The sequence below is a fragment of the Lolium perenne genome, chromosome 2, assembly GCF_019359855.2.
Source record: "Lolium perenne isolate Kyuss_39 chromosome 2, Kyuss_2.0, whole genome shotgun sequence".
Lineage (NCBI taxonomy): Eukaryota > Viridiplantae > Streptophyta > Magnoliopsida > Poales > Poaceae > Lolium > Lolium perenne.
The window spans coordinates 313,872,898-313,895,163 of NC_067245.2; the positions used below are offsets into that span (position 1 = coordinate 313,872,898).

Sequence of the window (22,266 nt, forward strand, 5' to 3'; positions counted from 1 at the left end):
TCTCTCGAGTCTTCCGATGTTCGCTATGGGTCTTTACCTCCTCTATGACTCTACGCATGGGGCGATGAACTCCTCGAGGAGCCGTTTTTTCTAGGAAGGGGTGGGGAACAAACGCAAATACCATATGGTGGACTGGGCCACGGTGTGCAGACCTAAGGAGTATGGAGGGCTGGGAATTCTCCATACGAAAAACATGAATATTGCTCTTATGGTAGGTTGGATTTGGAAGCTCTACCAGAATGCGGAAGGTCTATGGGCGGACCTTCTAAGGGCCAAGTACTTGGGCAATAATGACTTGTTCTCCCCGTTGGTACCGACTAAAGGGTCCCAATTCTGGAAGACAATACAGAAGCTCAAATTGTACTTCAGGCTGGGGGCCAAACACCACGTCCGTGATGGGAGACAGACGTATTTCTGGCTTGACTGGTGGACGGGGAGGGCCCCTTTGTATCTGATGTTCCCGTGCCTCTTTGCCTGCTGTGACAACCATTTCGCTACGGTGGCAGGGGTTAGGACAAAGGTGGGGTGGCACATCAGGTTCCGCCGGACCTTTGGCACTGCTGAGGTGGTAGAATGGGAAAACCTCTGCAGGATTTTTGATCTACACCCACACTCCATGGGGGAGGACCAAGTGTCTTGGGGCTTGGAGCCATCCGGGACTTTCTCTACACACTCCTTATACCTTCGCCTGTCGCAAGGGGCGACGGTCACATTCTTCAAGGAGGTGTGGGCTACTAGAGTTCCCCCAAAGATAAGGGTCTTTCTTTGGCAACTCATTAGGGGGCGGCTTCCGTCGGCAGAGCAGGTGGCCAAGAGGCATGGACCATCCGACGGGCGCTGCGCGATGTGTGGTATGTTGGAGGACTGCGACCACATTTTCTTCAGCTGCCACCTCGCGAGATTTTTGTGGGCTGGAGTTAGGGAGCTCCTCTCATGCACCTGGGATCCGACAGGGGTCGGGGACTTCATCTCCTTAGTACAAGGCCTGTCTGGGCCCCTGCGTAGACTTGCTTGGTATGCCTTTGCGGCGTTAGCGTGGACGCTTTGAAATATACGCAACAAGCTAGCTCTAGAGGGGAAAATGATCGCACATCCGGCTGACGCTATGTTCACGATGTCTATATACATGCAGAGCTAGAGGGTACTGGTCAGACAGCGGGACAGGGTGCTTCTGGACGAGGCGCTGGGAGAGCTTAGGCGGCTTCAGGCGAGGACAAGGACCGGAGCTCCATGACAGGCGGCGTCCTAGTGTAGTATCTACCTTTTCTTTGTCCTTTCTTGGGTAGCCTGAGTGGCACTTGTATGGATTTATGGTACGTGTGTGTGTGTGTGCTTGGTCTCAGACGATATTTGTATGTGGTGGATTGCTTCGTTTGCCATGTGGGCTTTATATATAAAGCTGGGCCGAGGGCCTTATGTTTAAAAAAGGAACATAATTACGTCGAGTAAAAAAAACTAATCAAGCATTACTGATGACGATGATGCTTCACTTCCCTGTATTCTCTTTTGCATCCTAATTCGTAACCAACTGTCTGGCACCCTAAATCCCTTTTCATCATTAGCATATTTGTTTTAAGTAGCGGCGTCAACCGACCGACCGATGATGCTGGCAGGTTCTCCAAAATTCAGAAATGCAGCCTTTGTTTTGGTTTCACCTGAAAACCACATTTCTGCGCGTTTTACATTGCGGCAGGAAGCAAAACTGATGCTTAAACATAGTGTGCAGTTTGGCTAAGCAACATTAGCATCGCGTAACCTTTCACTACCTGGTAATCAGGCTGAAAATAATTTTCAAAATCGGTAGTTTTTTGCCACCTAGCAGAAGCATCGGGATGCAGATATAATTGTGGCTTTAGTTCTCCTGCATCTTGTCCGCATGATCTTTTGTTCTCCCGATTTTGTTCGCTCGTCACATGGTACATTATGTTCTCTCGATCATGCTACAGAGAGATTCAGCATAAGATTGACACTTGCAGAAGTTCAGACAAACAGCATGCATGGAATATATTCTGCACACATAAAATCTGTAAAACAGTATATAAATATGTCTGGTTTACTGCAGTGGTAGTTAGCACATGATTCCAACCTTTACGGTCTGTTAAAATTATCCAAGGACTTCCCATAAAGATCCAGGGAGTGAGTGCAACAAAATGTGGAGGAAAAAGGCCTTTGAATCTTCTGTGCCAGCGAAGCCGGGGATAAAAATAAACGGACAGGCAGACCGAAGCCAATATGTTAATCTTATACTTGTCTACTTCAGTGGACCGTAAGTTGTGGTGTAGTTGTACTATAGTAAGCACTTGTGAATTAGAAAGAATTCTTCCTGCTTTACGACAGAGTGTCATATGTCTTCATGCGTTTCAAGCTGTTTAGCATATCAAGCTTAGACTCCATTAATATTAGTCCCAGTCGATTGATTTGACACATACTCACCTTGTAAGAACTAAGAACAATAATGCATGCTTTCTGTGCTGATTGATGAATTTGTTCTGTTCTCACAATGACCGTATAGTTATAACTAAATTAACTAGTTATTATTGAGAGAATTCAATGTAAAATTCATATCTTGCAGTCAAGAGTTATTCGATGGGGAAAAACACAAGCTTTATATACCAAAGGAAACTTTTATCTTGATGAGATGTATAGGTCGTCAAACTTACGGTATGTTCCATGCTGGCTTGTTGGAAAAAGGATATATAGAACCATCTCTGAGAGCTGCTTGCGCTTATGTACAAGATATTTTCTTTGACAACAGACATGGAAGAAGATGGAAAATATAGGGAACACGTATAGTTGAGGAATTACTTTACTTATTGTTGATTTACTGAGTAGCTAAATGAGCGATTTACATGCATATCACAAAGTCCAAAGTTCTTTTCCTGTAAACTACCATGTCACGAACCCATTCCTCACTGAAGCTGTTCGAGTCAAGTGTCGACGGGAGGAACGTCAACGTATCAGAGAAGCCCACCTCGCCAAGAAGGACCAAGTCCAGTAGCGGCCCAGGTCGGTGCGTAACTATCCTGTTAAGTCTCGACCAGAGACTGGGGGAAAGGCATTCATTCAGAGACAAGTGTAATTGACTTCAGTTCTGTCTAGAGCTTCTCTTCCTCCTCCTCCCGATTCGTCGGTGGTTCTACCAAATTCCAGCGTGACGCTGAGTCAATTACAATTGTCTCTGAATGAATGCCTTTCCCCCAATCTCTGGTCGAGACTTAACAGGATAGTTACGCACCGACCTGGGCCGCTACTGGACTTGGTCCTTCTTGGCGAGGTGGGCTTCTCTGATACGTTGACGTTCCTCCCATCGACACTTGACTCGAACAGCTTCAGTGAGGAATGGGTTCGTGACATACCAAGACTGAATCTTATTCTGGTTGATCGAGAGACGCACAATTTGTAATGGCGTACGTCTTTAATTAGCACCTTGTTTTACGAGAAATGATTAGCCCCCAAATGATTAATCCTACCTAATACAAAGGTTTATTTATCCTTTCGCGCCGATCAGAGATTCCATCTGCATTAGAGCAGTATGTATTATTCCAATGGAACAATATTGCAAGATCTATATTATGTAGGCGTATAGGACAATTCTTTCATCGCCTAAGTTGTGCTGATCGTATGGAGTGCATGCACCGAATCGAACATTGTCATGTTCCCTCGTACTTAGATGTACGTGTCAAGTACCCACGATAAGTACACACATTTCCCTCGCCGGCATAATTTGTTTACTTGGCATACGTAGTGGGTGCCTTGCAACTGGAAATGATGGCTGTGGATCGTGGTGTCGCATATGGGAGCATGTGGCTGACGCCGCAGCATGGCCGTATTATACGATAGATTCGTATGGCTTGTAGCTAATTCTATAGTTGTACATGGACCGTATTAGGCAAGGTGATCCCCTGGCGTCTTTGCTTTTTAATACTGCAGTTTATGTGTTTTCTAGAATGCTCTTTAAGGGCTGCAGTGAGACAGGTTTAATCAGAGGCTTATGCTCGGATTTTATTCCAAGGAATAGTTAGTGTGTGCAATATGTGGATGATACCCTCTTGTTCAAGAAAATAATGATAGGGTAGCTATTAATTTTAAATGAAACCTTAATTGATTTGAGAAACTATCTGTGATGTGTATTAGTTATCACAAAAGTAGGTTGATTGGCATAAACATGGAACATGTATACATACTCCATTTTTTTTTGTCATTTTTCAATGGGTGAAGGGAAATTCCCGGTTAAATATTTAGGGCTCCCTTTGCATTTTGAGAAATTAAAGATCAAGACTGGATTCTTGTCGATCAGTTCATGACACTGCTGAGCTCAAGTCGCCACTGGAACTGAAGCCGGACTAATCTCTCAACCTTTCAGTTGGATTGTACTACGTATCTCTTTTGCTTTGTGTTGCCGTGTTGCTGAAAACTCTTCTAGCTTAGTAGCAGTTGGGCGGTTTTGAGTGGTCTCGCTACGGCGCACCCTTTCCCCCGGCAAAATAAAAACTTGCAGAACTGAAGTTTATCTTCCTTCTGTTTTAGTTCCCGTTAAGGATTTCTATAAAATACTATGGTTTCGTTTTTCAATGGAAAAGAAAGGCAGAAGCGGTCTCTATATTAGTCTAAGAAAAAGAACGGTTCGTTTTCAGATTAGCTGTGCATCACAATGAGTATGCCGAAACTTAGGGTCCTCTCAAATTTAATCTAGCCTAATTAATCCAAGAACATGTATCAAAAGCAGTACTGGTTGGAAGTACTTGATAGTCCACGGTTAGTACAACTAAGCACAAGAAAGGACGATCGATGCGTGCATCTGCCCCACCCATGTATACATCATTGAAGTAGTATATGTATTTTAGACTTATGTATTTAGCGGCATAAGAATAAGACCTGGTCTCTACATGTAATGATGTAATCGTGTTGATGATGTGATCTCGAACCTGAAATTAGGACGCACAAATTTCGGTTGAAACAGCCGCTCCAGTCCACTGCCATCGTATATGATTGCTCCCGTCGCCGGAGATTCTGGGGGCCGGCCGGGCCTCCGCATATGCATGTGCGACGGCCCGAAGCAGTGACACGTACATACATCGGTCGAGGTCATGGCGCTCCCGTAGCTCAGACGTCGTTGCACGAGCGGATGCTGGATCGTCGCGGCAAATTTTCAATCAGGGCGTCGACCCTGATGCCTTGTGGACATATACGATGCAGACGACTCGCCAAACCGTGCACTACTAAGAGCATCTTCAGTCGCGTCTCCAAAGCGTCTCCCAAAGCAATTTGGGGTGCGTCGGATCAAAAAATGGTTCCAGGGTGTCCTCTAAATCCGAATCTTGTCCGTCGCGGCTCGATACGGTGTTCGGCGCCCCGACGCTCCGGGCACGTCGGACACAACGAAAAGCGAGGCGAACCGACGTGGGACCGACGCGTCAGCGGCTCGTAAGGCTAAAACCCCGTCGCCTACCTTTGGTCAAGCGACGTTAATGGCGTCCCTGTTTTTGCCAGGCGACGCAGGGACGCGTCTCATCGTGAATGGCCGCGTGGCCGTCCGCGCCGGCGTTATTGCGTGCAACCACCCGCTGCCGCCGTTGTACATTAAGACGCCCTGCGGTTCGTCTCTCACCGCTCCCAAACCTTCTCTTCGCCGCCGCCCCTCCCAGATCTTCTCCTCGCCGCTCCAAACAATGTCGACCTCGTCCTCCCGCAAGATCGCCGCGGCGAACGGATTCGGCTGTGGCAGCCTAACCGTGCCAGAGGCGTGGGCGCTGTACCGCGCGGGATATCCTATCCCGCCGGACATGCGCCTGCCAAGCAGCGGCGCCTAGAGGATGGCCGCGAACGGCATTGGCGTCCCGCCGCCGCCGAAGCCGGGCACGGAGCAATGGAGGGACGACATCAAGGCCCGGCGGGCTCAACTCACCGCCCAGGAACGGGTGGATCCGACATGGGCGGCCAAGGACAACGACGAGTGGTGGGCCACGTACTTCAAGACCAAGTACGACATCGAGATGAGCAGCACCATCGGCCTCATCGGCGGGCCGAACAGCTGGAACAAGGACGGCCGCGCCCTGTTCTGGGGCGTTCCGGGGCGCACCCTCGACAACGTCATCCGTGGCATCCGCAACGGCGCGCCAAAGTTGGAGACGCCTCCCTCACCGCCAGCGTCTCCTCGAGGAGGACCACCGCAATAGCAGCCGAGGAGGATGACGTACTCGTCCTCCTCGAATTCTTCTTCCTCAGGACCGGCCCGGTCGACGCCGTCCTCGTCGTACCGCTCGGCGCCCTACACCGTCCCCAAACGGGAGGTGAAGGAGGAGCCGGCGACGCCCGTCAACACGAGGTGTGGCGGCAGCGGCAGCCGGCGGCAGCAAGAGAGGCGTGGCGGTGCCCTCCTCATCCCGAAGCCGGAGGTGAATGAGGACCGGAGGAAGCGTTGCAGGCGGCGCTGCTAGCGGAGTACGAGCGGCAGCAGCGGCTCATCGCTAGCAGCGACGACCCCGAGGACTGCCTAGGATTACAGGTGGGGTGCTTGGCGTCGATGAACGACAAGGACGCCTGGAGGGGCGACATCGACAGGGCGATCGCCATGTCCATCCGCGACTCCGGCAAGCCGCTCGTGGACCTCACCGACGACGGCGCAGAACCAAGCGGCTTGGTGAAGGACAAGCCCGTCGACGAGCCCGACGAGCGCGTCAAGCAGGAGGTTGTCACCGACGACATGTACAGCTTCCGTCAATACTAGGACGTCTCCGGCCGCCGCAAGTAATTCTATATTAGGTTTAGTTTAAATTTAGTCAAATTTCGTTCGAATCTATGTAAATATATGCCAAGTTTGGATGAATCTATCGAATCTCGCTTAAGTTTAAAATTTTCAAAATTTTGTTTGGGGAACGCGACTAGGGAGCGACGTCCCCAAACGCGGCACGAACGAAACGCGTCCCCCACACGCTCAATCTGGCGCGATTTGGGGGACGCGACAGGAGATGCTCTAAATTACCGCAGAGATCAAAACTAATGCAATGCTCAATTTTGAAGGAAGAAAGGTAAATACACTCCAGAAGTACTGGGAAATTTGATGATCTTTAATTTGGGGATTATATAAAATTAATATGGGTGTGTCTATGTCTCAGTTGACTGAGATTTTCTTAAGTCTCAGTCAACTCAGAAAAGTGCAACTGCAGTTCAAAGAAAAGTGCAACTCAGTCCAGTTGCACATTTCTGGCAGAAAAGTGCAATTGCACTTTTTAACAGAAAAGTGCAACTCAAGTAGACTTAGACTTAAGAAAATCTCAGTTGACTGAGACATAGCAAAACCGAATTAATATACCTAGTTCACAAAAAACGTAAGAAATATATAGAGCAAAGTATTTGGGGGAGAATTCTAGTGTTAACATATCTTGCAATGTGGAGATATGGTCCTACGTACATGTGTGAAGAATCTAATGGCATTATTCTACACGTTCCATAGGTGCATTTACCTGCCATGTAAATAGCTAAATAGTGCTACCAAGCTCGAACAGTTTTCAAGATGGGCACTAGATTTGGAATAGCCTAGAGGTAGGTACCAAATAAGAGTCGTAGTTTCCACCCCATGTAATTATTTGCTTGATTATTGCTCTAGGTAGTATATACATGATTTTTTCCTGTAATCCATGTTTTTCTAACATTTATTTCTTCACTTCTGTTTCAATATAAGAACATTATAGTCGCTTTGGGAGAAGCGCCTAGTGTTAAATAAGATAGCATTAGATAAAAAGGAGTGATGGAGTAGATTAAGTAGAGTGTGCTGGTAGTTGTGTAACCATGTATATTATGGTGGCTCACTTAGTGTGTATTCTCCAAAAATAGTTTCCCACAACTTAGAGAACACATCCTTATGAAGAAAGTTTAATGACTATCGAAATAACTAGTCGTTGTGTCTCAATATGTTTTTCTAATTTACCAAATTATAGTTTGAATATATTTAAATAAGGCATGGATACTAATTGTGAATAAAAGAATATGTTTATAAAATAAAGTGTGTATTAATTAAAATGCCGATACAATTCTTGGTTATTTCTTTTTATGCCCGCGACTCAGAACTGCTGGATAAGCTCGTAAATTGGACACACACTCGAGTATGAAAGGGCAACGTCCAGCCACCACAACATTTGACATAAACCTGGAACAACGAAAGAAAAACCCTAACATAGGCGATCTAAAAGTGAAGGAAATAGGTTAGATAATTTGTATGAATAAATTACAATGAAGTTAATTTTGAGAAATAATAACATCCACTACGGGAAAGCCAGGCATTGCCGTGCGGCACTTTGCACGGCAAAGGAGCCTAAATGCACGGCAAAGCCTTTGCCGTGCGTGCACGCACGGCAAAGAGTGGACGGCAACGAACCCGACGGCAACGACGCCTTTGCCGTGCGCGTCGACATTTTGCACGGCAATGGCCTTTGCCGTGCGCGCCCTGGGCTGCCGTGCGGCAGGCGCTTTGCCGTGCGCATCGCCTTTGCCGTGCGTGCACGCCTTTGCCGTGCGAGCCGACGTTGCCGTGCGGCCACCTCGTTGCCGTGCGGCACAACGTTGCCGTGCGGTGGGCTTTGCCGTGCGGTGGGCTTTGCCGTGCGATGGGCTTTGCCGTGCGCCAGCACACCAGCACGCACGGCAAAGGCCCCTCCAGGCACGCCCAGCAGCTTCCCAGGACTACAGGCTGCGGCCACGTGGCTCCTTTGCCGTGCGGGTGCACACGGCAAAGTGACCAAAAGTCCTTTGCCGTGTGCACACGCACGGCAAAGGGCCCTGTTTTTTTCATTTTTTTGCTGTTTTTTGCGTATTCCCTGCATTTTAAATATAGCAATTGATAATATAGCATATACAACATATAATCTTCAACATAACATCACCAGACACTACGGGAACACACAAATACATCAACCGCACATATTCATGCATACAATGCATTACATAGAGTCCATAGTCCATCCACACAAGTTACATAGAGTCCATATATAGTGCAATGTCCATTATTACAATCCATTACAAGCATACAATCCGACAAAGTGCACAAAGACCATGCCATCAACCTTGTCCTCCTCCGCTTCCGCCGGCCTCATTGTCATTGCCTTGTGACATAAAATCTATAAGCAGGTTGATGGAATGAACATTTGCATTTGCATATTGAACACTTGAACAAGCACAAGTAGCGGGTTGGGCACAAGCGTAGGAGGACTCACCGAGGTTCATGCTCCGGATGATGTTCATGTTGTTGACGGTGATAAGTGTCCCCGGGGTATGAGTGGGCGGTGGCGGCATCCACGGCAAAGAGTAAGGTGGAGGAGGAAGACTCCCCGGTGGAGAAGACAGAGCCGTCTGGCTCATCAGCCAGCTCATCTGTGCCTGCTGCTGCTGCATCATCTGCTGCTGCTGTTGCATCTGCTGCATCATCTGTGTCTGCTGCTGCTGGTACTGCAGAATCTGCTGCTCCATCTGCGCCCTTTGCTCCTGGGCCGCCTGCTCCTTTGCTGCCATCTCCTCCTACGTTGTGTTGCCGCGATGTCATTAACATTTCAATGGAAAGCATGTAAAGGAAATGTAGAGGCCCAAGGAAGAACATACCCGTAACCGCTCGACAGCTAGATCCGAAGCCCGTGGCCGGGGCTCTACCTCAGGCTGGCCGCTCTTACGACCACGACGGATCTGGCGGAGAGAGGGAACCCTCGCTGGGTCGACGCACCCGTCACCAAACCATAGGCGGCCATGCTTCAAGCCTTCTCCCGCAAGCACCGCGACCTCAGGGTCAAAGTCCTCGGCCTCTGGGTTGGCATCCTCGCCGTACTTCTGCTTGAACTTGGAGACATACGACGTGCACTGGGTCTCGGATTGCGGGTTAACCCACACGGACCCCGTCTCAGGATCAGGCGTCTTCCTTTGCTTCACCTTCTTTAGCACGGCAAAGACGTTAGGCTTCGCTCCTGTCCTGACTTCCTGCAAAAGAGAACATGTAATAAAGTGAAGTGGCACACCCTTGCAGAGTTAGCAAATATATAACATGAATTCAAAGAATGAAGGAACCATTAATTTGCTCACCTCCTTCTGCAGGTGAAGAGAGATGGGGATGCTGCCTTGGATATGCGATCCACCTCGCATCTCTGCCCGCTTCTTCTTGCCCTCCTCGTGCTTCTTGAGGTCGGGGGCATGTCCACCACATGACCATCGCACGAAAGCACCTATCGTCGTTGCCGACGTACTGAGGAGGGTTCTACATGCACAAGATAAACCCATTATGGTAAAATAAACTACATGGCGATAAAGAAATCAATAACACATAAATGCAAATACCTGCAAGTACTGCCACGGCTGCATGAGCGTGTCGCGAGCGTCCTCCTTAGACATGTGGACGAAGCGGTCGGCGTGCCAGTCGCGGACGCATTGAACACGTGCCTCGTAGTGCATGCCAGTCACCCTCTTCCTTGCAAGCTGGTGTAGGACATCATCGCACACATTCTCCTTGCCCTCGGCCCTCTTGAAGTATTTCTGCAACCATGCACATAGGTGAAACAAGGGGCATTAGTGCAATTATTGTGAACCAAGGAGAGTGTATGAATGGTAAGAAGTCAAAAGTCACGTACCCAGAATTTGGCAACAACCATATCCGCCGCGGTGCCGCGGCCAAGAGGATCTTCCGCGAGGCTGTAGTGCGCCCACCTCCAAGCTACGTCGCAGCCACCAGTAGGGAAATTGACTATCCCAGGGAAATACCATCTAAGTAGGCCCCAAAGGATGTTCGAGTACCCACGTGGCGGTCTCTGCGTCGGGTCTTCAAACTGGAACGAGCTGCACCATGAAACGACAACATCAATATGTATGTGATAATAATTTTGATAATGACAAAATTGCGATAACGAAATGCCAAAAATTAACATGTACCTCCTTCCATAGGGCTGTAGAACAACGTGCCTGTAGCGCCAGCTCTTCAGCGAGGGGAGCTGTGTTATCCCACGCCGATATGGCTTCCTATCACGTGGTCTCAGCCTCTCCACAGCTGGAACGTACTGGTAATCCTCCGGCTCACACCACTCTAGGCTTGGATCAGGATCGAACACTAAGTTCCCCAACCCCTCATCCTCCGAGAGGTCCTCCTCGTCCCCCTCCTCCTCCTGGTCCTCCCCACCCCCCTCCTCCTCCCGGTCCTCCCCACCCACCTCCTCCTCCCGGTCCTCCCCACCCCCGTGGTGCTCCCGGTCCTCCTCCTCGTCATCATCATCGGCTGCGGGAGGGGGCTAGGACTAGGAGTGAGTACCCGCGTCGCATTCTTCCTACGCGGCCGCCCCCGTGGGAGCGACAGAGGGGGCTAGGAGGGGGGGTACTAGCTCGGCCCCGCCTCGAAGTCCCTACACCTACCAAGTCCTTGAGCTTCTTTTTAAGACCGCCACCCCTTTTTTTTGGCGGCATGCTTCAATCACCTGCAAACACAAATGAAGAGAGTGATTTATTAGTACGCAATATTGTAAAGAGATAAATATTAGTGAAAGCAACAGAAATATAAGTAGATGAACATTAATGAAAGCAACAAAAAATGCAAAAGGATGAACATTAATTAATTAGTGGAAGCAACAAATAGCTACCATAGAGTTCTCTCAAACATAGCACGGAGTTCTTACAAATAACCTAGCTAGACAATCTCTATTACACGGAGTTATTACAAATAGGCTAGCCTCACAATTACTACTACATAGATCGAGCTCGTGTCGCCATCCGTGATTGGACCGCGTGTCTCCTCATCGTCATCAGGCTCGGCGAACCAATAATCATCAATGAAACCTGGAGGTGGTCCATCCGCATCGAGGTCAATCCCCGCTTTGAACGCCTCGAGCAAACTCAGGTCTTCCGGGCACAGACATCCTCAGCTTCATCTTCTGCATTGTCTCCATCCATGCCCGCGTCTTCTTGTTCATCGTCTACGACCATGTCATCGATAGTCGGCAAGCCGATTGTGAAATGGCCGGGGAGCCCTTCTTCCTGATAAAACTCGACACTCCTTGCTGAGGGGTCTACGCGGCGGTAATCGTCCTTGTTTGGCGGGGGCGGCCTATTGCGTGAAGGCACCGTCATCACAACATCCCATCCATGTAGACGTTTTGTTGGGTTTCTGCACGCGTACGGGAGATAGAATACTTGAAAGGCCTGGGTTGCCAAGATGTACACATCCTCTCCCTTATAAACGGAGTTCCTTTCAACTTCGACCAACCCAATTTCAGGATCCCGTCTCACCCGACGTGGGTCAAACCAATGGCATTTGAAGACGACGGGATTTAGCCCTTTGTGAAACCCGTAATTCAGCTCGTATATACCCTCGACTCTTCCATAGTAATGGAGCCCATCATCACCTTGACATACCACCCCACTATTTATTGTCTTCGCGTTGGGCCGGCTTGTTGTGTATTGATGGAGTGCAGCGATACCCGTTCACGTCATAGGAGTTGAACGCTTCTACGGAATGGTCAAAGCCCCTAGCAATTTTTCTTAGCTCTGACTTCATCTCTTTGTCAGTTCTTGCCTACAAGTTTAGCACAAGAAGTTTAGAACGAGAAATGACCGATAAATGTCGGAAGTGCTAGCTAATTTGGATAGAATAGTACCAAATTACAAAACCAGCTACTGAAACCGAAACCGCCTCCCTTATCAAAAATTTGCTTGGATTCTTCCGGGGTAGGCTCCCTGTGGGTATTCTTCCAATGTATAGCCTTGAATTTCCTATACCGATGAAAAGAGGAAGAGTTAGCCACGAACATACGAGTGAATGTTTGCGAATAATTAAATGGTTCGCACTTACTCGATGTACGGCTTCACTTCGACCATGGTGTTTAAGACATACGAGTGGATCAAGGTCCGCTCATGTAGGTCCGTTCTGTACGGCTTCGAGCCACTTGACTTGCCACCAAGCCCCACGAAGATGCTAAGCTTGGGTACTTCTTCATTGTTGGCGGCATTGTAACGGAGGACCGGGTTGTGCTTTGTGGGAATGTTGGGATCATAGTGCTTAGTGGTGAAGTTTGCCACCTCCACGTTCAGGACTGCCTCGGCTATGGATGCTTCGATCTTGCATTTATTGCCAGTCATTTGACGAAGCTTTTGTGTTTCTTTAACGGGACCAAACTGCCAACGGCCCCAATTCGGGCCCCCCTTTAAGCACTCCTCCGCGAGGTGCAGGATCATGTGTTGCATCGGATTAAAAAACCCTGGAGGAAAGATCTTCTCTAGATCGCAAAGCAACACGGGTGCCTCTTCATCCAGCTTCTCAATCACTTTAGTGTCTAACTCCCTAGCACAAATTTGGCGGAAGAAAAAACTCAACCTCGCTAGCACTCGCCAAGTTTTCTCAGGGACATAGCCTCGAATCATCACCGGCATTATCCGCTCAAGCCATATGTGGTAGTCATGACTCTTCAGTCCTTGTACTCGCAGCGTTTCAATGTTCAGGCCCCTCATCCAGTTGGCTGCGAACCTATCGGGGAAAAACAAGGAGTCCTTCATCCATTGGAAGACCTCCCTTTTTTGGGCCTTTGTGAGGCAGAACGGAGCGTGTGGCTTAGTCCAAGTTTTTTTGGCACCATTAGGTGGCTGCATGTTCAACTCTGGCCTATCACACCACATTTATTGATCAATTCGAGCCTTTATGTTATCCTTCGTCTTCTCAGTGTCCACAATCGTGCTCCAAATGGCTTCACTGATATTCTTCTCGGTGTGCATTACATCAATGTTATGCGGGAGCTCGAGAAACTCAAAGTAAGGGAGCTTCCATAAGCACGGCTTGTGAGTCCATTGGTGTGTCTCCCCATATCCTAAGAAACCATTCCCATCAGGGCTAGGCTGAAGAGCATCTAACTCGGCCTTGATTTCCGTTCCGGTCTTCGGAATTGGCTTCGGGCCACGGACAACACGGCCTTTCTTGAAACTCTTTACATCACTCCTGTATGCATGCCTCCGCTCAAGGAACTGTCGAGCTTCATCAAAGCATGAATACTTGCCTCCCTTGTTTAGCTAGAAGAAAGTCACGGCCTGTCTGCACTGTGGGCAATGCCACTTCCCATGTGTACACCACCCGCAGAACAAAGCACGTGCTGGCAGGTCATGCAGGGACGTGTGGTACCACACATACATATCGAAGTACTCCTTCTTTGATGCGTCATATGTTCGGATCCCGCGACCTTCCCAGCCACGAACCAAGTCATCCACCAGCGGTTCCAGGTACACATTCATGTTCTTGCCCGGGTATTTGGGCCTTGGGATTATCATCGACACAAACATGTTCTCCGATCTCATGCGTACGCCAGGGGGAGGTTCATGGGAATAACAAACACTGGCCAACAACTGTATACTGCAGCCGACATACCATATGGATTGAACCCATCGGTTGATATCGCAACTGCTACGCTCCTCGGGTCACCTGCTTTCAGTGGAAATTTCTTCACAAAGTTCTTCCATGCAGTACCATCCGACGGATGTATCATCTTGTCGGTGTATCTGTTTCCTTCCACGGCCCACCTCATCTGCTGGGCAGTATCCTCGGTCATGAAGAGCCGCTGGATCCTCGGTAGAACTGGAAGATAGCGGAGGATATTCTTGGCAACCGTGGTCTGCCTCTTCTGACCATCACCATTGCGGTCTACCTCAAAGTACCTAGAGGAATTGCATTTGATGCAATAATTTGTGTCAGCGTGCTCCTCTCTGAATAGCATGCATCCCTTTGGACAAGCGTGTATCTGCTGAGATGACATCTTAAGGTCACTGAGCAATTTGGTCGAATAGTAGAAGTTTTGCGGCAAGAGGTGCCCTTTCGGCAGAAGGCTGCCTACGATGACCAGAAGTTCATCGAACCCATCTCTGCACAAGTTCCTATGGCACTTCAAGGCCATAAGGCGAGCGATGGCATCTAGTTGGGTAACCTATGTATTTTCATGTAGGGGTTTCTGCGAAGCAAACAGAGCCTCATAATACTCCTTTGTGTTTTCCTCCGGGTCCTCACTTGTCTCCGCATCCTGAGGTGTCTCCACCTCTACATGAGAGCTTTCAGGCACATTACCATTAGCCAAGTTTTCTAAGCACCTATCAAAACCAGTGTCATATTCCCCCCTAGGTTGAATCTGCCGCACCTCCTTCCTAGCACGTTTCTTTGCCTTTTCTCCATGGTAAGTCCAAATCCTGTAGGACGGTGTGAACCCAAACTTGATCAGGTGCATACTCATAGTTTCCTTGTCCTGTGCCTTTCGGTTAGCGCACTTACTACAAGGGCACCAAACACTTATAGGTCTGCTAGGGATGGCAAACGCCCTATCCACAAACTGCTCGGTCTTTTCTCCCCATTCATCAGTATAGTCCGATTGACTGATTCTGCCATCGTACATCCAGCCACGATTATCCATCCTCTAATCAGCAACAAAACAGACAAACATAGCATTTATATATCAAATACGAAATAAATGCATCATATATTTATTTATTTTACGCGTGCATCAACCTGAAACTCTACTAGGTGGGCTCCTAGCAGCCGCCGGATCCGTAGATTGAGTACGTTCTCCCAGCTCTACCCCGATCCGAGACAGAATTTCGGCAGCACCTCCCCGCTGCTCTCCCGATACACGTCTCGGCAAAAAGCCGAGAGGGGTGTGCATCCGGAGAACAACGGGGAGGCGCTACCGAAATCCTGTCTCGGATCGGGGTAGAGCACGGAGAACGTACCCAACTACGCATCCGCCTGCTGTCCCGATAAATGCCGTAAGAGTTACGGTTCATAATATGCGAGACCACTAATGCATATTTATCCGCGTAACCCTTACGGTCGGGAAGAGACGCCTAGGTATCGCGACACACTTGGTGATCTAGACACAAAAAAAAACCTAGGTACAAAAGAGGCGAACGGATTCTCACCCTCGAAGCGTGATCGACTGCCGGAGAAGAAGACCAACGACCCTCCGGCAAAATCCCCTCCGGTAAAATGGTCCCCTTGAGCAACGCTCCTCAAGCACCCCGACAACGCCGGCCCCTGTGTCCACCTCAAAACATCGTCTGCAAATGCGGAAAAATGAATATTTCTTTTACCATGCATATTTATTTTAACTACCTTAAATACTACAACAATTAGCATGCATATTTATTTGAACATTCAAGATAAAAGAAACAATAACGTTGCAACTAATTCAGCAGAGTGAAGTCCCAAAGTGACTCACGCTTCAAAATGATCCAGAGCTACAACAATTAGTAAGTGCCAAGCTATTGTTCACCACATTCTTACACAGAGATTGAAGAATTCTGTTTCAATCACTCCATCAAGAGAAGCCTGATCTCGCTGCTCCTCATCCATCTCTTAGGGCTATTCGCACGCTAACCTAATTAATGTAGGATGATGTTCTAGAAACCCACCATCGATCTCTCCCTGCCTCGCATGCATCAAGCATCATAGTATCAAACATGCATCTCAGGGCGTACAGCGTAGTACATTGATAGGCGGCACGGCACACGTACCGTGTGGAGGTGCTTGACGAGGGAACCCGACAAGAGGAGGCGCGCGAGGCGGGCGATGAGCTCGGAGGCGGCAGGGGCGCCGACGGCGGATGCGAGGTCGGCGGCGAGGTCGGACGCCTGCGTGGCGAGCGCGTCGTCTCGAGTGGCCGCGACGGCAGCGAGGGCGTCGACTAGAGGCGCCGCAACGAGGCGCGGGTGGGCGGCGCGGAGCGGGGCGAGGAAGGCCGGGTCGGCGAGGGCGAGGGAGAGGGTGGCGGAGGCGGACGAGAGGAGGCGCGGAGGCGGACGAGAGGAGGGCGGCGGCGCAGAGACGCACACGCTGCCGCCCGCGGAGGTCGGGAGAGAGTCCGACACGCGGTGGCCCGCGGCGGCGTGGGCCGGCGTGGGTGCTGGCGGCCGGCGTGGCTGATGGCGGGAGGCGGCGGCGCAGGGCGAGGCGGACGCGTGTGGCGGCGGGCGAGGCGGCGGGCGGGCTAGGTGGCGGCGGGCGAGGCGGCGGCGCGGTGGACGCAGAGAAGGGCGAGGCGCGGGTCGGTGGATAGGGCGTTTGTGGCTCACATGCCTCCCGACAAAGTGCTTATCTACGCGCCTTTGCCGTGCGGGCCGCCTTTGCCGTGCGCAGGGCGCCCTTTGCCGTGCGGCGGGTCCTTTGCCGTGCGCAAAGGGGCCTTTGCCGTGCGGCAGGTTTCTTTGCCGTGCGCCTGCGCACGGCAAAGATGTTTTTTTATATTTTTTTCATTTTAATTGTCAACAACATTCATTTCTATTTCTACATTATATTAAACCTGTTTTTTCAACATGTGTATTATTTAATAATGTATGTATCATTCTTTCAATTTCAAAATTTTTTAGCATTTCAAATATTTGAGTTGATTTAGTGTGCATTTGTCAATACAGCTTTGGGGGGTAGACCCGCCGAGGCACACATACCGCCTGCGCACGGCAACAAAACCTGCATGGTCCCAATCTTTGGTTCTCCATGTGTATATGTACTAAACAAACCTAAAAGAATGAAAAGTTACATTGGTGTACCCTCGCGCGGAGAAATCTAGGGGGGTAGACCCGCGGGGAACACGCGTTTTTGTTTTGGGGGAGGAGGGGGAGAACGACCGCCGGAGCACCGTAACCCCACCAAACCTTGCATGTGGACCTATGATATGTGTCAAAGTGTGATGCAAGGTCTAATGGTGCAAAAGTAGCTCCCCTAAACCCTAAACCCTAAACTGGGGAGGCTTCGAGCCCTAAACCCCTCTAAATCCCTAAACCACGGCCAGAGGAGGCTGAGAACCATGCATCATAAACCCTAACCCTAACCCTAAACCCTAAATCTATACCTAACCATAAATATTTACCCTTTAACCTAAACCCTAGCCCTAGCCCCTAAACCCTAGCCCTAACCCTACACCTAACCCTAACCAGTAGATCAGGCACACCGTCGATCGTGTGATAATGGCTCTAGCTGCGGGTATATGTGCCAAAGGGTCCCAATCTTTGGTTCTCCATGTGTATATGTACTAAACAAACCTAAAAGAATGAAAAGTTACATTGGTGCACCCTCGCGCGGAGAAATCTAGGGGGGTAGACCCGCCGGGCACGCGTTCCATTGTTTTGGGGGAGGAGGGGGAGAACGACCGCCGAGCACCGGAACCCCACCAAACCTTGCATGTGGACCTATGATATGTGTCAAAGTGTGATGCAAGGTCTAATGGTGCAAAAGTAGCTCCCCTAAACCCTAAACCCTAAAGCGGGAGGCTTCGAGCCCTAAACCCCTCTAAATCCCTAAACCACGACGCGGAGCTGAGAACCATGCATCATAAACCCTAACCCTAACCCTAAACCCTAAACCTATACCTAACCATAAATACTTACCCTTTAACCTAAACCCTAGCCCTAGCCCCTAAACCCTAGCCCTAACCCTACACCTAACCCTAACCAGTAGATCAGGCACACCGTCGTTCGTGTGATAATGGCTCTAGCTGCGGGTATATGTGCCAAAGGGTCCCAATCTTTGGTTCTCCATGTGTATATGTACTAAACAAACCTAAAAGAATGAAAAGTTACATTGGTGCACCCTCGCGCGGAGAAATCTACGGGGGTAGACCCATGGAGCACGCGTTCCGCTGTTTTGGGGGGAGGAGGGGGAGAACGACCGCCGGAGCACCGGAACCCCACCAAACCCTGCATGTGTACCTATGATATGTGTCAAAGTGTGATGCAAGGTCTAATGGTGCAAAAGTAGCTCCCCTAAACCCTAAACCCTAAACTGGGGAGGCTTCGAGCCCTAAACCCCTCTAAATCCCTAAACCACGACGCCGGAGCTGCAGAACCATGCATCATAAACCCTAACCCTAACCCTAAACCCTAAACCTATACCTAACCATAAATACTTACCCTTTAACCTAAACCCTAGCCCTAGCCCCTAAACCCTAGCCCTAACCCTACACCTAACCCTAACCAGTAGATCAGGCACACCGTCGATCGTGTGATAATGGCTCTAGCTGCGGGTATATGTGCCAAAGGGTCCCAATCTTTGGTTCTCCATGTGTATATGTACTAAACAAACCTAAAAGAATGAAAAGTTACATTGGTGCACCCTCGCGCGGAGAAATCTAGGGGGGTAGACCCGCCGGGGCACGCGTTCCGCTGTTTTGGGGGGAGGAGGGGGAGAACGACCGCCGGAGCACCGGAACCCCACCAAACCTTGCATGTGGTCCTATGATATGTGTCAAAGTGTGATGCAAGGTGTGATTCACCAAATGGTGCATGGCATGGATCCCCGGTCTGACATTCCTCACCTTCGGGCGATAACACTTAACAGATTCCTGGACGTGTACGCTGAAGTGTCCCGCCGCGGGTATATCGGGGGCTAGACTGTGCCAAAGGGTGCCACACATGGTTTTCCATATGTCCATGGACTAAACAAACCTAAACCTATGAAAAGGTATATTGGTGGAACCTCGCGCGGAGAAATCTAGGGGGTAGACCATCCGGGGCCCACAGACAGCCGTTTTTAGGGGGGAATGACCCCCGGAGCACCGAAATGCCACCAAAACTTGCAACTGGACCTAAAACCTAACCCTAACAAACCTAAAAGAATGAAAAAGTACATTGTGCACCCTCGCGCGGAGAAATCTACGGGGGTAGACCCGTCGTCCCGCTGTTTTGGGGGGAAGGAGGGGGACGGCCGCCGGAGCACCGGAACCATGTGGGGGATGAGCATGGAGACTAATTTTGTATTGCACATTGTCTTAAGTAACACTAATAAATAGTCATCAAAAATTAAAACTAATAAAAAAAAATATAAGTATTAGATGAAATAAAATAGAAAGAAAAACAAATAAAATGAATGATGGCGCACGGCAAAGAAGTAATCGCACGGCAAAGGCGGCTTTGCCGTGCACTTTGCCTGGCCTCACGGCAAAGGCGGCTTTGCCGTGCACTTTGCCTGACCTCACGGCAAAGGGAGGCCCACGGCAACGTCCCAGTCCCTTTGCCGAGCATGTTTTCTTTGCCGTGAGGCTCTTATGCTCTTTCCGTGCTTGTTTCTTTGCCGTGGGCTTTCGAGGGACTTTGCCGTGCGATGATACTTTGCCGTGCGGCGCTGCTGACTTTGCCGTGCACCGAATCTTTGCCGTGCGCCGCTCTTAGGCTTTTCCGTGCTTTTCTTCTTTGTCGTGCGTACAACTCGCGGCGCACGGCAAAGATTTCTTTGCCGTGCAGCACCTCACGGCAATGATGTGCTGCACGGCAACGCCTGTTTTTCCCGTAGTGATCTACCTAATGTTGAGCTCGAAAATAAAGTTTTTTTAATTTTTTAAGAAGAAGATGTGCTTTTTTTTTACCTAGCTGGGTGTGTACATGCCCATAACAAATAAAACAGATACTTAAGCCAACGGAAGAGGATACATATATATGTTTACTTCCATTAATCATGTAGGAGTACTCTAAATAGACTCAATTAAACATATTCTTGATACAAAAGGATTTTTTTAGATATTCTCGATACAAAAGTTAGAATATTTTACTACATTGAAAATTGTAAATATAGCTCAACTAATGTCTACATGTACACTAATAATATGAAGACCAATATCCAAATGCTTCATATTAATGGGTGAAACCATACGACAAATGCCATTTAGCACACTTTCACCCGCATTACCTAACATATAACAAGCTAACACATTTCATTCAGAATCGAATGAGTGGCAAAAGCCACTACATTGAAATAAATGTAATCTGTACCAATTCCCCGATACATAGAAAATTCTAATGTACTAACATGGTTTTGACAAATCTTAATGAGAATCATTTACACCCTTGTAAAAACAAAAATCCTCAAGAAAGGCATGCCATGCGCAATATAGAAGTGCAAAGGCTAATGACAATCATCAAGAACAATACAATTAAGTTGGCCATATCAACATGATGACCACTGTTTCGCAAAAAAAAAAAAAAAATCAACATCATGACCACATGACAAATGACGGCCAAGTGAATGTACAACAGGGAAGAATCCTTCATCCCCGGCTTGGACTGCTACCAATAACGATTCAAGAATCAACATCTACTTGAATCAATTGCTACACTCTTCTACCCGCAATCAAGCAGTACAAAGCTAAAGCTAGACTGCTAGAGCTAGCCGCGCGCCCGCGCCCGCCTGTGTGCATCAGTTGCGCTTCGCGCGGATTCATGGTTGGGGGCGTCGCCATATATTGCGCCGGACACTCCAGCACGCCGATGACTTCGATGTTTCGGCGCTGCTTGCTCTTCTCGCGGTCTGGCACGGCAGGTCTGCTCGGCCGCAGTGGGAGCGGCTAGATGCTTCCACATTTTCCGCGCCAGGGAGAACCGCGCGCGGCCGGCGGCACCGGAATCAAACCTCCACGGCTACCTTGCACGCAGCTTTGGTGTTCGGTCGATCACCACTTCACCATACAAGCTTCTCCACGGCCATCCCCTGCAGCAGCGGCCGGGCGGCGACGTCGCGGGTGGTGGCCACGGGCGGCACGCGGCAGCAGAGCGAGCGTCCGGCGCGGACCAGGAGGCGCTCCTCGTCGGAGGCGACGCGGCGGAGGACGTCGAGGAAGCGGTCCTCGTCGCAGCAGGGGAGCGCGACAGGTCCTGGCGATGACGGGAAGCCGTACTCCTCCGCCGCCTGCCTCAGCAGCTCCCGGAAGACCGGGTGGTTCAGGTGCGCCGCGCGCACCACGAACCGCCGCGACGCGTCGCCCACGCACACCGCCACGTGCCCCGGCGGAACCGGAACGGAGACGGCGCGCGCCGTGGCGCGGGTCCGCCACCGCCGCAGCGTCTGCTGGAGGCGCACGATGCTCTGGATCTTGCCGCATTTGGCCATTGACGCCCGGCGCCGGCTGGATCGAGGTTGCTCTGCTATTCCTAGGCGAATGGCGCGAAGGAGAGGAGGCGGAGTTGGTGAAGGAATAGAGCTTGCTTTCCAGGGGAGAGCAAAGGAGTGGTTTTATAGGAGGCGTTGAGACCCTGGGTTGGTCTCGACGTGACATTATTGTTATTTCTCTTTTTTCTTCTTCCTATATTTGGTTTATGCCATGTGCAGAAATTGGCATCTAAATCAAGATCATGTGCTAAGAAATGATGCATTTCCGCCTCATGGATAGCATTTTTCTTGTCCTCTCAGTTGTCCGGTGTATTTTATTTCCAGCATCCAACACGAGGCAATTAACATATGTTGATCTCATTATTTGAACATTAGCAAAATTTACATTTTTAAAGCTTTGAAGAGCAGAA

General features: G+C 49.6%; 2 protein-coding genes across 3 annotated transcripts; both read right to left on the reverse strand.

Moving 5' to 3' along the window:
• Positions 1-8,917: 8,917 nt before the first annotated feature.
• LOC139835358 (uncharacterized) lies at positions 8,918-10,109 on the reverse strand. Of its 2 annotated transcripts, none has more exons than XM_071825209.1 (3): positions 9,592-10,109; positions 9,210-9,510; positions 8,918-9,098 (listed from the first exon to the last, which is right to left on the reverse strand). In XM_071825209.1, exons 2-3 carry the CDS (start codon positions 9,502-9,504, stop codon positions 9,055-9,057), a joined length of 339 nt encoding a protein of 112 aa, XP_071681310.1. In that variant the 5' UTR covers positions 9,505-9,510; positions 9,592-10,109; the 3' UTR covers positions 8,918-9,054. The 2 variants fall into 2 exon arrangements, with proteins under 2 accessions (XP_071681310.1, XP_071681309.1); XM_071825208.1 differs by having other exon boundaries at positions 8,918-9,113.
• Positions 10,110-20,741: 10,632 nt separating this feature from the next.
• Positions 20,742-21,937, reverse strand: LOC127330777 (auxin-induced protein 10A5). The gene has a single exon (XM_051356874.2). The coding sequence runs from the start codon at positions 21,854-21,856 to the stop codon at positions 21,428-21,430; it is 429 nt and encodes a 142-aa protein (XP_051212834.1). The 5' UTR covers positions 21,857-21,937; the 3' UTR covers positions 20,742-21,427.
• Between the last annotated feature and the right edge of the window lie 329 nt (positions 21,938-22,266).